Consider the following 15,000-nt stretch of genomic DNA (forward strand, 5'->3'; position numbering starts at 1 on the left):
GATAAAGACAAGGCGCGACTACGCGGAATTTGATCATTATCTTGAAATATTCAGTATTGTAGATGACAATTATAAAAGCCCCCAGAAAGGTTGTGCGATAGATAGTGTTGCAAAATAGAAAGCAATGAATTTGTCAATTACTATACGTAGCAAAGACATAGGATTAGAAAAATGTAAGTTAGTTTACAAGTCAATAATGAATTGTGTTCCATGTTGTAAGATAGAGATTGGCATTTCTTGCTGAAACATTTTACATAGAAAGGCCTTATATATGTACGTCTGCCGCTTTCGTGTGCATACATAAATGAACATGTATGAATGTATCGCTTCATGTGTATATTCGAATGTGCATACACACACACACACACACAAAATAAACACACACAGACAGACACAAAGAGACACACACGCGCGCACACACACACAACACAGACACACACACACACACACACACACACACACGCACATACACACACAAACACAGACATACACAAACAGACAGACACACACACAAATAGACACACACACACACACACACACACACACGCATACACACACAGAGACGCACAGAAATATAGATACATACACTATGGTCTTTTTCTTCGGATGACGTTTTCGTGCTTAATTGCCGAAGAATTCCGGGGATGATTTGTTTCCAGAGCTCCCTCCGTCAAATTAATGAGCAAGTCCAGAAATGTGCCATACGATCAGTTGTCGATATATTTGCAGTGCAATGTAAATAGTTTTGCCCAAGAACATAACGCCCCACCTTCTGCTTGAATCGAACGTACAACCCTTTGTTCGTGAGTTTAAAACCTGAAGCACTAATCCACGTTTAAATATTTTAGCGTATATAAATATATGCATCTATCCCTATAAGGCAGACTTACATAAACGAACAAACACGCATTCACATGCGGAAAGATACACACAAACGCATATATATCGGATTGTTGGACCGCTCAATTCCGCACAGATCTTTTTCCGTGAAAATAAATAACTTTTCCATTGAAACAAAAATAATAGTTTCCAAAACCGTGTATCTCTCACTATACGTCAACATGCACGAAGAATGTAGCAAATACATTTGGGAAAACGGTTGTTCCAGTTTGTAAATCTACAAGTAGAAGGGTAGATATCCCAGTATTTATTGATTTCGCTTTCTTTGTCGAATTGGCACCCAAAGCTCTACGTAATTTATTTTTTAAAATGTATTTAACTTTCCGTACTGGTTTCTTCAGCTGAAGGCACCGTCACGTCCGAACGAATATTAGCGAGGAAGTATAAATTCAAAATTCAAATTAGTTATCATCATCTAAAAAAACTATTGATAAAATGGCCAACGAACATAATGTGAATATGAAAAATATATATGAATAGTCAGGGTACACTAAGTAACTATTTGCATGAAAGAAGAATGAAATTCCCAAACCACGTATCTCTCAATATATGTAAACACGCACGAAGAATGGTGCAAATACTCTAAGAAATTTTAATTTATGTTGGTTTGCCATTGTTGATTTCGGAAGTCGGGGGCCTTCAACTGAATAAAGGTACACAGAAAGGTAAATATATTTTTAAAATTAGGTTACGTAGAAAGCGAAATGAATCGTGTCTGAGATATCTACCCACCTGTTTGAAGATTTACAAACTGGAAGATTAGTTTTTCTAAATGAATTTGCAACATTCTCCGTGCGTGTTTCCGTTCGTTAGGCTTAATTAACTCTCATTGTGATGGGTTTGTTTTGCCGTATAAAAGCATGAAATAAAGGACTACCTGATGCACAGAGCAGGTAGGAATGCGATAAGCCACCAAGATGTAACACAACGATGAAAATTTGGTGGAATTAACAATGAAGTTGTCTGCCACATCTTCAAAAGAAGCTGTCCAAAAGTGCCATTGTTGTATTGCTTAGCTTTAAATTCTAAACATTGATGAATGTTCTGAAAATCTATTTCTATGATGTTGTTTTCATTTTTTTACAGAACCGTTTCCTTTCCAAGAAATCTCTGGATGACAAAGCTGTTCACACGCCAAGTAAGAACTAATTTTATATCGTGAAAGATATAAACGTAAAAAACGTTGCTCAGTAATTCTGCGAGTCTGGTGGTTCTAGAGAAATCATGCACCTGTCTTTGAGGGCCATTCTAGAGGGAAGCAATTGTTATTAAGATTTTCTAGCCTTTTATTTAACTTTTGATCTAGCCTTTTATTTGATGCTCCAACCTTGAATTAATTTATCTCAAAAAATTTAGTTGAAGACTCGATCATCATTGCTAAAAAACCGCATTGAATTCGGCTGAGAAGTGAATTAGTGATGAATCATGCAAATCTTTACCAGTAACTAAAAGTATACATTCACCCCCAGGCGTGGGGGACTATTTCTCGGAATCAGCTTTACGTTCATAGGAAAAAGAATTTTCAAACTCTTTGTTTGTTTGTTTGTTTGTTTCTTAATTTTTTTCTCTCATTCTTTCTTTCTTCCTTTCTTTCTTTCATTCATTCTTTCTTTCTTTTTTCTTTCTTTCTTTCTTTCTTCTTCTTCTTTTCTTTCTTTTCTTTCTTTTCTTCTTTCTTTCTTTCTTTCATTCTTTCTTTCTTAACTTTTTAAATCCTCTATCAAGTTCCCATCTACTCTTCCTTCCTTCCTTCCTTCCTTCTAATCATTGTCTCCCCAATTCATTAATTCCCAGCCAAGATATTCTCTCCCACATGGTTCACCAATTATTTTCTTTTAAACTACATTGTTTCCTTCGCAATTTCGCAGGACCCGGTCCTGGATCCCTGTATACCCGGTGGGGTAGAACAAAATGTCCACGTATTTCAAGTCTGGTATACGATGGTTAGTATATTTTGTTTCTAATCTCTCTCTCTATTTCTTTCTCTCTCTCTCTCTCACTTTCTCTTCCTCTCTCCTCCCTCCTTCTTTCTGATCTACACAAACGTTTTTCCTATTATAGTATATCACATTTTAAACGGCGATTATAGATTCTTTTGAGTTTACACAAAACTACTTTCTCCGTTGAATTTATTTGGTCATAGCCGAAGTATAAATGGCGTCAAGAATGATCACACCAACAGGATATCATCGAAATTACCCTCATGAACCCAACCACAGAATATAGTTACCGAAGGACTGTATGCATTAACTACGCACTACTCCACCACTTAATCACGCTAGTGCCTCATGGTAAGGCAATTCTGAGCTTTCCAGTCAGAAGACACTATTTTCCACCTCTTCCCCACCAACTGTTCTTTCTTTAAACGAGATTTGTTTTTGCTTGAAATGCGATGGAACAGATTTTACCTGTCTATAACCGAACCATTAACGGTTTTATTAAAGGTTTCCCAATTCAGCTTAAACTGAACTTTACAATCCTTTCTCCTCTCACTTTCCTTAAGACGTAAAATAACCCCAGTGATGCAGCAAATAAAACCAACGTGACCTGTTCACGACTAGCCGAGAGTTTTAGCTACGGTGTGCAGGATGTTCTGTTAAATAACTTTTAACTCCCTATCGACTGTCAATACTCTGCACCTCACCGTGTTCTTCTATTTTATATTGGTTAAAAATTCCTTGCATCGTTCTTCTATTTTATCTCCGTTAAAATTTGAACAAAATCGTCTTTTTCCATTTTAGAGGAAATGCGTGACGTAACGGCCTTCCCTTCACACTCTTTTGACATCTGCACACAACCATCTACAGCCATGTATCTAGACATATTCATAAATATTACCTACACAAACACGTTGGCGTACACCTACAACATATATACATATAAATCATAGACACGTACAGTTCTTAACTCATACACAAACATTCATTCAGCAACACAGCTTACACTCGCATCGATAGTAGTTTGTATACACAAACCTACACACGTAAACATAGTGAATGTTCAAACACATAGACACACGCACACGCGCACACACATAGACACAAAGACACACACACACTTATACACACACACACACATAAACTCAATCACACACACATACAGACACACACACAACTCGTATGTGTGTCTATTTATAATCGCCAATTTTAAAATTGAAAGTTCCTTTTCAAGGATTTCTTTTAATCCAAGTTTTTCTTATTTCACTTTACTTAATATTTTATTTATTTGATATTTCTTACCAATTCTAGGTGTGGTTGGTGGAACAGCGCATAACGAAACAGGCGGCGGAAGTAATCTCTTATGTCTACCTAACGACCCCATTTGGGCAAATTACACTGGAGAAGCTACATACTGGAGTCACATGTATGGCAGTGAATATCAAACACAAAATTCCTATGCGAAAAAATACTTTTCTTTTGCTAACGCTGAATCACTTTTTGAACACAATGTTCCGTGTGCTGTCTGTTTGACACGACAACCTACTGTTGTTATGATGTTACCAGCCAGGACAAAGTGTTACGCTGGTTGGACAGCTGAGTATTCAGGATATTTGATGACCGAACGTCATACACATAAGGGTAGACATGAATATGTGTGTGTGGACTATGCACCAGAAGCTGATCCAGCTGGTTACAGAAACGAGAATGGAGCTTTATTATATTTTGTGAAGGGAATTTGTGGTTCATTGCCATGTCCACCGTATGTCTATGGTCGCATATTAACCTGCGTTGTGTGCAGTAAACATTGAATGGAATATGGTTGAGTTTGCTTCTCTATGAACACTTATGTTAACCAATTACAAGACATAATATAATATCATAAAACAATATAGACATTTTAAATTCTGTTTGATAATATTTTATCGAAGTTATATAAATCGTTAAAATACTCTGCGCTACTAATTAACAGATAAATATTATAATGGAGAGAAAATCGGCGCTAGAGAATGTGAGAATTATGCTTATAGAACAATGCAAAGCTGAGAGAATAATTCTAGATAAACATTGTATAAGGATCAGTTCATAAAACTAAAATGTGGAAATAAAATTGTATTTCGTTTAACTGTATTTTGTGTTCTGTCTTAAATATCAATAAATCCCACTTGAAGTAATATCATAGAAATATATGATGGTTCCATCATTTTTGAGAGGAATGTTAGTAGTAATCCTCTCACCACCTATTTTGTATTTACCTGTATTTATACAACCTCGTGACCCCGCCACAAGATTAGTTGACATCCTCATAACCGGGACACGTAACCCTCACACCTTGCACCATTTCCTAAACACTGATGCACAACAATCAGAAATTAAATCACCAGCGAGTATCGAATAAGAATATTTCTCTCACTGAAAAGCAGAATAATGGTAATTTGGAGCAAAGATTTGCTTTACAACACTTACCACATATATAGAAAGCAGAGTAAAGACAGCAAAAGGACGTATAAACATAATGAGGGTAAGCAAAGTTACTCTGTGTAAACTGTGTGATATGTTGAGACTGTTACAGCACATCCAATAAGAAACATCACTATGTGTTAGTGTAGAATATTCCTTAGATAAAAAAGAAGAAGATGGATATTTGGGAGACACAACGTCTTTCATGCAAGTAATTGAGTGCCATAAGCTTGCCATTAAGAAAATGCATGTATTTAGACATTTATAATAGGAATCAACTTTAAAGGTATACATGTGTTTATTCTTAACCCAATAAATCTTTTGGAAAATTCGGACTGAGAATTTTATCTACGTTCGAGTGGCACAGAGTGCGTCCTGTTTCAATCAATATTTCTGCGATATGATTTTTTAGATGAGCTCAACCGTCTATTTATTTGTTTAATACTATAATACACTCGACGTATTTACTCCCGTCATAACATGGACAAATGGCATGCATCTAATCAAATCTTAAGTTTCCCTGCTGGAATGTACGCACATGTTCAGACTCGCCCGGCTCCACACACTCTGACCGCCGTATTGCTTTTATAGGGAAGTAACTGTTTCGATGTAACATCAATATAGTTGTACTCTCAGAATCGAGGGTCCTGATGACGGCCAGTTAAAAGATATTTGGATACACTTTATAACATGCCGGCTGGAAATATCATCATTGGGTGAGACAAGCTGACACTGAATCAGCGTCACTGACTGACAGGTGGCGGTCGTTTAGAGAATGCGCGGGCTGAAATTACTCAGTTAAAGTGAGACTGTTTCACGTGACAACTTGCTGGGGCTGCCTGCTGGAGCCTTGCGGCAGGTATTTAAAGGGAAGAATTTGACAAGTCAGTCAGTCACTGGCTGACACTCGCTGACGATACATCGAAGAGGCCATGGAACAGAAGAAAGAAGAAGAAAGAAGACATGCACCCAACACCAGAGCTGAAGACACCTCCGAAAGGCGGAGCCCCGCCACATCAAAACGGTAATGGAGTAGGGACCGAAACCGGACGTGGTTCCTCCGGATGATGCCTTGAGCTAACTGGATACTATAAAGGAGCTGTTGTGGTAGCAGACCACGAAACACGGTTGTAATTCCTTCACTGGTAGGCAAATGAAATTTTTGCAGCATTTGGCAGAGCTTCCTCATAGATTCTTTGGAGTTACTCGGACACTGGGTTTGCAGATTGAAACCTTTTGTGAGAATGGTTATTCTTTATGCACCAACACTTGTCAGTGCAAGGGAGATGGGCTGCTCCTGCTCTAGCTGTATCAGGAGTGATGACTAATATTTGGTTCAACTGAAAGTATAAATAGAAGCATCCACGTTGAAGTCATAAGAACATTCTTGATTATGTAATTGTCAACAGAAAAGACCCATCGGATGTAAAGCTGCCCGATTCATGCAGGGCGATGAATTATGGACAGATGACAGGTTTTTTTTCCGTTGATTACACTGGCGATCACTGTCCCCCAAAGGCTGAGGTGTGAAGCAGGAAGGCATATTGGTGGGTGGATGCTTCTAAATGAAACTTTCCTGCAGCACTTAGACATTACAAAGAAGCAGCGAAATTAGACAATTCTACACAGCAATCAAGGATAAAGAAAGAAAATATAGAAAAGTACAAAACCAAGACAAAATAAACATAAACAAACTACATTTATTAGCTACGATTCACATACAAACTCATTCTACTGCTCGATATTTTCAATTTATTGAGCTAACAACCAGAACTTTGAACAGAATCTTGACTGCTAACTGGTAGATTCTATACGTAGATAAGTGTTGAATGATTAGAAAAATGAATATTTCATAGCTAAATTTGATATCTGCTGACTGCATGCACAGACAGAGAACGTAATTATTCAGTCATTGACCTACATAGAAACAACTCCTGGCTTTTCTGCCACTCGACAGAGGAAATCTGAGAACATGACTTTGGATCTGTCAGTAGATATGTTCACTGAACCGCGCCAGCCTTCAGTTTCCGTCTTCCAAATTCACTCACAAGGCGTTGGTCGGCCCCAGGCAATAGAAGAAGATACTTGCCCAAGGTGCAATGGAGAGGGACTGAACCCGGAATCATGTTGTTGGGAAGCAAGTTTCATGTCAATTTATTACGGCCGTGTCTAACGACTACTTTAATTGATTGATGAAAATATTACACCATTGTAAAGAAACCGTTTCTGCCAGATGAATTCATGAACATTAAAATCGTGAATTCTTCTGACGAAAACGATTTCTTTACAGTGATGTAATGTGTTCATTAATCAATTGAAGGAGTCGTAAGAAACGGTCGTAATTGATTGACACCTGTACTTCTCCCGTTACTCATTTACATTTTATTCACCTGTCCTGGAATCTGCTCTTCGTAAACATTATGGACCGCATTTATATATAATGTACATGTCTGAGGCGCTCAAGAGCGGATTTCTTCACTCAACTGGGTTTAATTGTCTGCATACTCTGCAAGAATATCATTCGGCCGGTTCTAAGGTACAAAGTTCGATATTTACTCAGTAGTGTTGTGTGTGTATATGATTCCTACCTAACGAGGTGTCTCAATTCAAGTACCTGATTCAACAGAAATTTATTGATATTTTATATACATATGTGTATACTACGTACGTGCGTATACACACATACATACATACATAAATCCATACACAATTATATATGTATGTATAAATATATATGTATTATATTTATATATAAGCATCCAGACACACACATAATTATAGATCTCTCTCATCTATTATATATATTATACATACATATAAATATATATATATGTATATAATATATGTATGTATATATATGTGTGGGTGTGTGTATATGTATATATATATGTACATAAATATATATATATATATAATATGTGAGTGTGGTGTGTATATATGCATATATATATATGCATTTATATATATATATATATATGTATATATGCATATATATACACCACACTACATATTATATATATATATCAATATATATATTTATTACGTACATATATACTATACATATACATAATACTATAATAGATATATATATACATAATTATATATATATATGTATATATATATATATGTATATGCATATTTCAATAGCATCATCATTGACGGATTCTTCGATTATTCCGATGATATCAAGTAAACAAGTTGCCATTTTCAGGTGATATTTAACAAATAACCACATTGGTATGGAGCGAATTTTAATTAACCCGCTTGATGACTGTTTCAGAACCACAAAGCGAATTTGCTAAAAAAAGTTGAATTGAAGAGGATATGAGTTAGATTTGGAAAGCAGAAATCAGAACCTACAGAAGGTAGACAGATGACCATCCTGATTATTATGGGACCAGAGCGGACCGTAGTAAACATTCTACAATAAGAAATGAAAGAGAAGAGAGAAAAGAAAGGAAATGAACGAAACCGTGGATATACAATTTACATTGGATAGGGTACTTAGGTGTGTATATGTCCGAATATATGCAACAGCACGTGTTTACACACACACACGCACATATATATGTATAAATATATATGTGTGTGTGTGTGTGTAAACACATGCTATTGCTGTTGCATATATATATATATTTATATGTATATATATATATATATATATACATATATAGATAGTATATATATTATATACATATATATATTTATACACACACATATATATATATATATATATATATACACATATATATATATATAATATATATATATATATATTATATCTATATACATATACATATATATATATATATATATATATATATATATATATATTATATATATATATATATATATATATTTATATATATATATATATATATATATATATATAGCAGATGTACTCGCATAGCAAGTAATTTGATCTGAGATCGTGTGCTGAAACGAAAACAATTGCAGCGTGGAAGGTGTTTATAAGCCATTTAAGAAACACACAAAAGCCGTTCGATTCACTTCAACATTTAAGTTTAATTTGTCAAAATATTTTCGTCGCTAAAATCCGCGGATTGTTCACTGATAAAAATCGGTGCTGCATCTGAGAATGTAACAGTTAGTTCGTCATATATATGTACGTATGTATGTGTGTATGTACGCATACATGTGTGTATGTATGTACGTATTCGTGTACATACATACGCCTGTGTATGCATGTATGTATGTATGTATGTATGTATGTATGTATGTATGTATGTATGTATGTATGTATGTATGTGTGTGTATATGCACGCACATACACTCTATAAACATAAAGCTATAAACCTGTAGCGATGGATAGATGTAGAGTGACCACTCATCACAATACTATCAAATTTCAACTTCCTCCGGCCGAAGCCTGGAAGTGACTTACGACTCTTACTCCCAAAACTATACCATAAAACCTATTATCAGATCTTTATCTCTATATCACAGAACTTTTGTTTTACTATTGTGCGTATGTATGTATGTATGTGCGTATGTATGTATGTATGTATGTATGTATGTATGTATGTATGTATGTATGTATGTATGTATGCGTGTATGTATGTGTGTATGTACATACGTACGCATGTGCGTATGTATGTATACGCGCACGTATGCATGTGCCCATGTATGTGTGTGCGTACATGTACGTGCGTATGTATGTGTGTATGCCCATACGTAGGTATGTATGTATGTTTGTACTCATGTGCTACGTATGTATGTGAGTGTCTAGGAGAATGGGCAGACGTGTCTGTGAGAGTGTGTACATGTGTATGTGTATGTGAACGTATGTCCGTGTACTGGCATGTGTCCGTCCAAGTTGTGTACATGACTGTTACTTTGTTGAAGGTTGTATACATATTCACATATATGTTTGTATAGACGCACACACATTTATATATATGTGTGGGTGTGTGTTTGCTCCTCTCATCACCGTCTAACCGTGAATAGATACAACGCCTAAGTGCAACTGTACGTATCAAACAACGTACGCTCATACGGTTATATATAACTGCACATACGCATTGCACCCTGTATGTAAGGACTACAAGTAAACGAGAGAGAGAGAGAGGGGTGGTTATAGAATAGTCCTTCTGAATGGGATCTGGATGTTACTCCATTCGGACTTTCGGTTGAGAGTAGGTTTGTATTCTAGTATACAAACAGCTTCTGCGACCTGTCTCAACATTGCATCGGTGGGATGTGTTGATAGGATGTTCAACTTAAGTTTCCCTAAGGATCCCTTGTGGCAGTCTACAGCATGTTGGTAGAAGATGGAGTTTGGCTTCCTTTCAATGTAGTTGTCCAGGTGTTCTTTGAACCTATCATTGATGCTTCTAGAAGTCTCACCTATGTATGACTCTGGGTTAGTCGCGCAAGCTCCCTCCTGGCACTTAATCTGGTATACAGTGCCCTTGGTTTTACAATTTACATGTGGATTTGTCGAACATACTGCACAATTACTTTGACAGGTGATTCTATCAAATGGATATGATCTGCATAATGCCGATTTGATAGTCCTACCTGTCTTTTCTACAACTTTAATTTTTAGGCCCGTAGTGCGCAGGATTTTCTTGAATGCCTTACTTAGCTCGTTCTTAGGTGTGGCGTCAACGAACATTACTCCGTGAAATCTCCTGTTATCGTACCAAGTAACGTTTCTCATCCTTTTGTTGGTGTCCCTCTCTAAACTATTCCAGAAATTGTTGCGGTATAGGGGGCATATACCGTTTTCGTTGTTCCTTAGAATGCGTTCGAATCTAGCTTTCGCTCTTTTGTACACCCTGACTCTATCGTCTTGTGTGTATCCGGAGCGTTGCATTCGGAATATGTAGTGCTGGATGCGTTGTTGTCGTTCTTGTGGTTGGCATAGTGGTGATACATTCCTCATTACTCTAATTAAGTCTGCCACTAGGATGTTGAGTTTGGCAGTATCCGACATAGCTGAGTCACTACGGATTACTAGTGGATTAGCCATCGGTTTCTGATAGTGTGAGTGGAGTATATAGGGTTTAATGGTTCCATTAACCATAGCATCTTCCATCCATAGCTCAGTATCTAGGACGGGTAATCGTTTACTGGGTACTTTAGAGGGGTAGTCTATGGTAAGTTTTATACTGTTGTGGATAGAGTCAGCTATGTGTTGTATAGATGTCATCACCTGTTCTTCACTTGGTAGAGGGCCCATAACTGTGTCTGTATTATATTTCACAACAAAGTTAATGTCGTCGACGTAACGAGAGTACATAGCCAAGTGGATGTTACGGTTTGCTAGGCACTGTTTAAAATGTTTGTCCCACCATACCATGAAGAGGTTTGCAACGTCACCGGCGATCCCCACTCCAATAGCACCGCCCTTCGCTTGCCTATACAGTTTGTTGTCAAATTTAAAAATATGTGTTTTTAGCGTAAATCTCAGGCTGTTTTTAGCGTATATATATATATATATATATATATATATATATATATATATATATATATATATATATATATACATATATATATATGTATGTATAAATGTCAGTTTCGAGCTCCTCGTAGCTTGCGAAATTTATGTCCCCCAAATGATTCTGTAAACTACGAAACAAATGGTAGTCTGAAGGATGAAGGTCGGGATAATAAGGTGGATGAGGAATTTTTTCCCAACCAACCTCTTCGATCTTCTGTGGTGTGATGTTTGCATAAGAAGAAAAGACCCCCTTTACCAAGCTTACTGCTTACGTCGTTTAGCATTTCGATAGAAGATCCATTTTTCGTCACCAGTCACAAGTCTATCCAAAAAGGGTGAAATGGGTTCGCGAGAATGGAGACAAGAGCAGATGTCAACTGGGGATTTGCGGTTGCTTTCGGACAATTCATGAGGCGACCATATTCCATCTTTCGGAACCTTTCCAAGTTGTTGAAGATGACGATGAACAGTTGTCTGGCTAGAACTAAGCTTTATTGCAATTCTTCAACTAAAAATGAAGGATTTTCTTCAGGTAAGGCCTCACGGGTCTTATCATTAAACTCACCTGGACGTCGTGTTCTATCTTCATCCTCTAGGCTGAAACTTCCACTTCTGAAATTTGCAAACCATCTTCTGCAAGTTCTTTCATTCAAGCATTCTTTCCCATAAACCGAGTGTATGTTTCGAGTCGCTTCGAATGCAGAGATTTTTTTGTACTCATAAAGGATTATGTGCCTAAAATGTTTTTGGATACTTCCACGTTAGAAAGGGTTTTAATCAAATAAATTTTAATTTTATTATTCTGTAAATAAAATATTTATTTAGTTAATATACAAATGCATAAAAATATTTCTTAATTCCTTTAGACATTCTAAAATATTAAATTACATTCAATTTTAAATACATAAAAATAGGACAGAACTTATGGGATGACACACACACACACACACACAGACACATATTGATACACACACAGATATGCACAGACGCACAGAAATACAGACACATACACACACACACACACACACACACACACACACACATACATACACACTAATATATATATGTAAATAAACTGCATCAGGGAGTGGGAAAGCATGGTACGAATGTTCCTGAGATTTGAGGGATGTGGAAGCACATCTTACCCCTGGTGTTCCCAGATCTAACCTGACCCAGGGTAGTAGCACATGTTAGGGTCCCAGCTAGCATCCTAGTCTAGGAAAAGAAATCCTTGATATAAAACCACTGTAGCGCTGGATCTGGCGTGCAGACCTTGATTATATCTGATGTACCCGGTAGCACGCTGCATCCACCCTAACCAGATCTAGTACATCCCCAATCCCTATTGTGCTACTGTTGAGGACAGGTGGCCACGTGCGGGAGCGCTGTAATCTCTGGATATGGTCCACTCGAAATAAAATCATCTTTCAGTCAGTGTCGCTCGCTACAGGTTAATCATTCGGGTACAAGTCAATACCGACGACGACTCATATACAGTGAGGCCCCCACCCGGCTGTTCTCGGCGTCCTGCATGTTGGAATACCTACTTTCTAACGAATTCTGGAATTATATGATACTATACGAACACACACACATAAACACACACACTTAAACAACACGCACACACAGACACACACACAGACACACACACTCACACACACACACACACACACACACACACAAACACACATGCACACACACACACACACACACGCAAGCATACACACACACACACACACACACACACACACACACACACACACACACACACTCACACACGCAGAGAAGACATTTTGATAATCATAAATTTTTTGTCAGCAGAAGTATTCTAATAAGATCCAGTGTAAATAAAATGGAATAATCTTTAACATCAGGTTTGTTATGAAGTAACCAATAAAAACACTAGACTGCATTAAATAAAGCTTTGCAGTTACAGTCTGTACAGATGTTGAACGGACAATGTAGTCCCCTACATGAATATTACAGCAGTTTCGCAAAAATAAAGAAGTAAACATTAAGAAATAAATAAATAAGAATTCTCCAACAAATAGGCATTTGTTTTCAGTTTACAAATTTGTGCTGAAGTCAGTAAAATATTCTGCTGACTGTTCTGTGTTAATCGTGGATCATCTCTATCCAATCACAAAAGGTGTCATTTAAAAGGTGACACCCACAATTATTGTAATGTCTATCTGATTGGTTCCTGAATTTACGATTAGATTTTCGGCAGGGTTGGGTTGTGGAGGGTGAAAAATATCAAAAAGCCGGAATCAGACGTTAACAATGTTCAGTTACGATCCCGAAGCGAGAAGCTCACACTTATAAACTCCAGCTTACATCAACTTCAGATTTATCATTAAACCAAAACGAAATAACAGGCTGCACGGACGACCGAAAACCGCAATGGAAATCGCTCAGGTGGGGAAGATCATTTCGCAGCGGTTTTCTGTTTCTTCTTTCATCACTTTTGGACTGTTTCTCGTGTTGACCATCACGATTCTTCATTTAGATGCAAGGACCAGAAAGATAGAAGAAAAATCAACCGCAGTAAGTACAGGACACCTGAAGTTTCTATATTTTAGTTGCAAGAAATGTATACGTATATCCATCCATCCATCCATCCATACGCACATACATACATATATAGACACATGTATATATATGTATTGTTTTATATGTATATATATATATATATATATATATATATGTGTGTGTAGGGGTGGTTTGTATATATATATATATATATATACAGATCTCTATATGTATATATATATTTATGTACATATATGTTCAAACATACACATACATACACAATCAAACACATATCATCTCTACACATTCCCTTCTCTCTCTTCGGTTCTTCTCAATCTCTCTCCATTTTTATCCTCTTAATCCTTTTTATCCTCTTAATCCTTTCTGTCGAAAAGCGTGCGGTCGAAAGACAAAAACCTCCTCCATTCTACCCGAAGGTTGAACTTAATGCACTTGCTTGTGGATTCTACACATGTTCTTGTCTTTTGTTTTCTGTAAATTTGAAATCTCTATCTCATTCTCTGTCTGTCTGTCTGTCTGTCTGTCTCTGTCTCTGTCTCTGTCTCTCTGTCTCTCTGTCTCTCTCTCTCTCTCTCTATCAATCTATCTATGTATCTATATATCTATGTATTTATCTATCTATTTACCTCTTCATCTAGCTATGTATCGCTTTCTCTCTCTCTCTTTCTCTATCTATATATCTAT

At 36.8% G+C, this 15,000-nt stretch overlaps 1 protein-coding gene across 3 annotated transcripts in view; it reads left to right on the forward strand.

Annotated features, from left to right (window-relative positions):
• LOC115221572 (short-chain collagen C4-like) overlaps positions 1-15,000 on the forward strand; it is a 41,843-nt gene that overhangs the window by 13,494 nt on the left and 13,349 nt on the right. The window contains exon 2 of one of the 3 annotated variants that reach the window (XM_029791774.2): positions 1,987-2,038. The exons of 1 other annotated variant lie outside the window; for it this stretch is intronic. In XM_029791774.2, the coding sequence (XP_029647634.2) occupies positions 1,987-2,038 (52 nt within the window). Of the gene's footprint in view, positions 1-1,986; positions 2,039-13,978; positions 14,311-15,000 lie in introns of those variants that run through there. One more of the 3 variants, XM_036510661.1, reaches the window with a different exon arrangement.

The sequence above is a fragment of the Octopus sinensis genome, linkage group LG18 (assembly GCF_006345805.1).
Source record: "Octopus sinensis linkage group LG18, ASM634580v1, whole genome shotgun sequence".
Taxonomy (NCBI): domain Eukaryota; kingdom Metazoa; phylum Mollusca; class Cephalopoda; order Octopoda; family Octopodidae; genus Octopus; species Octopus sinensis.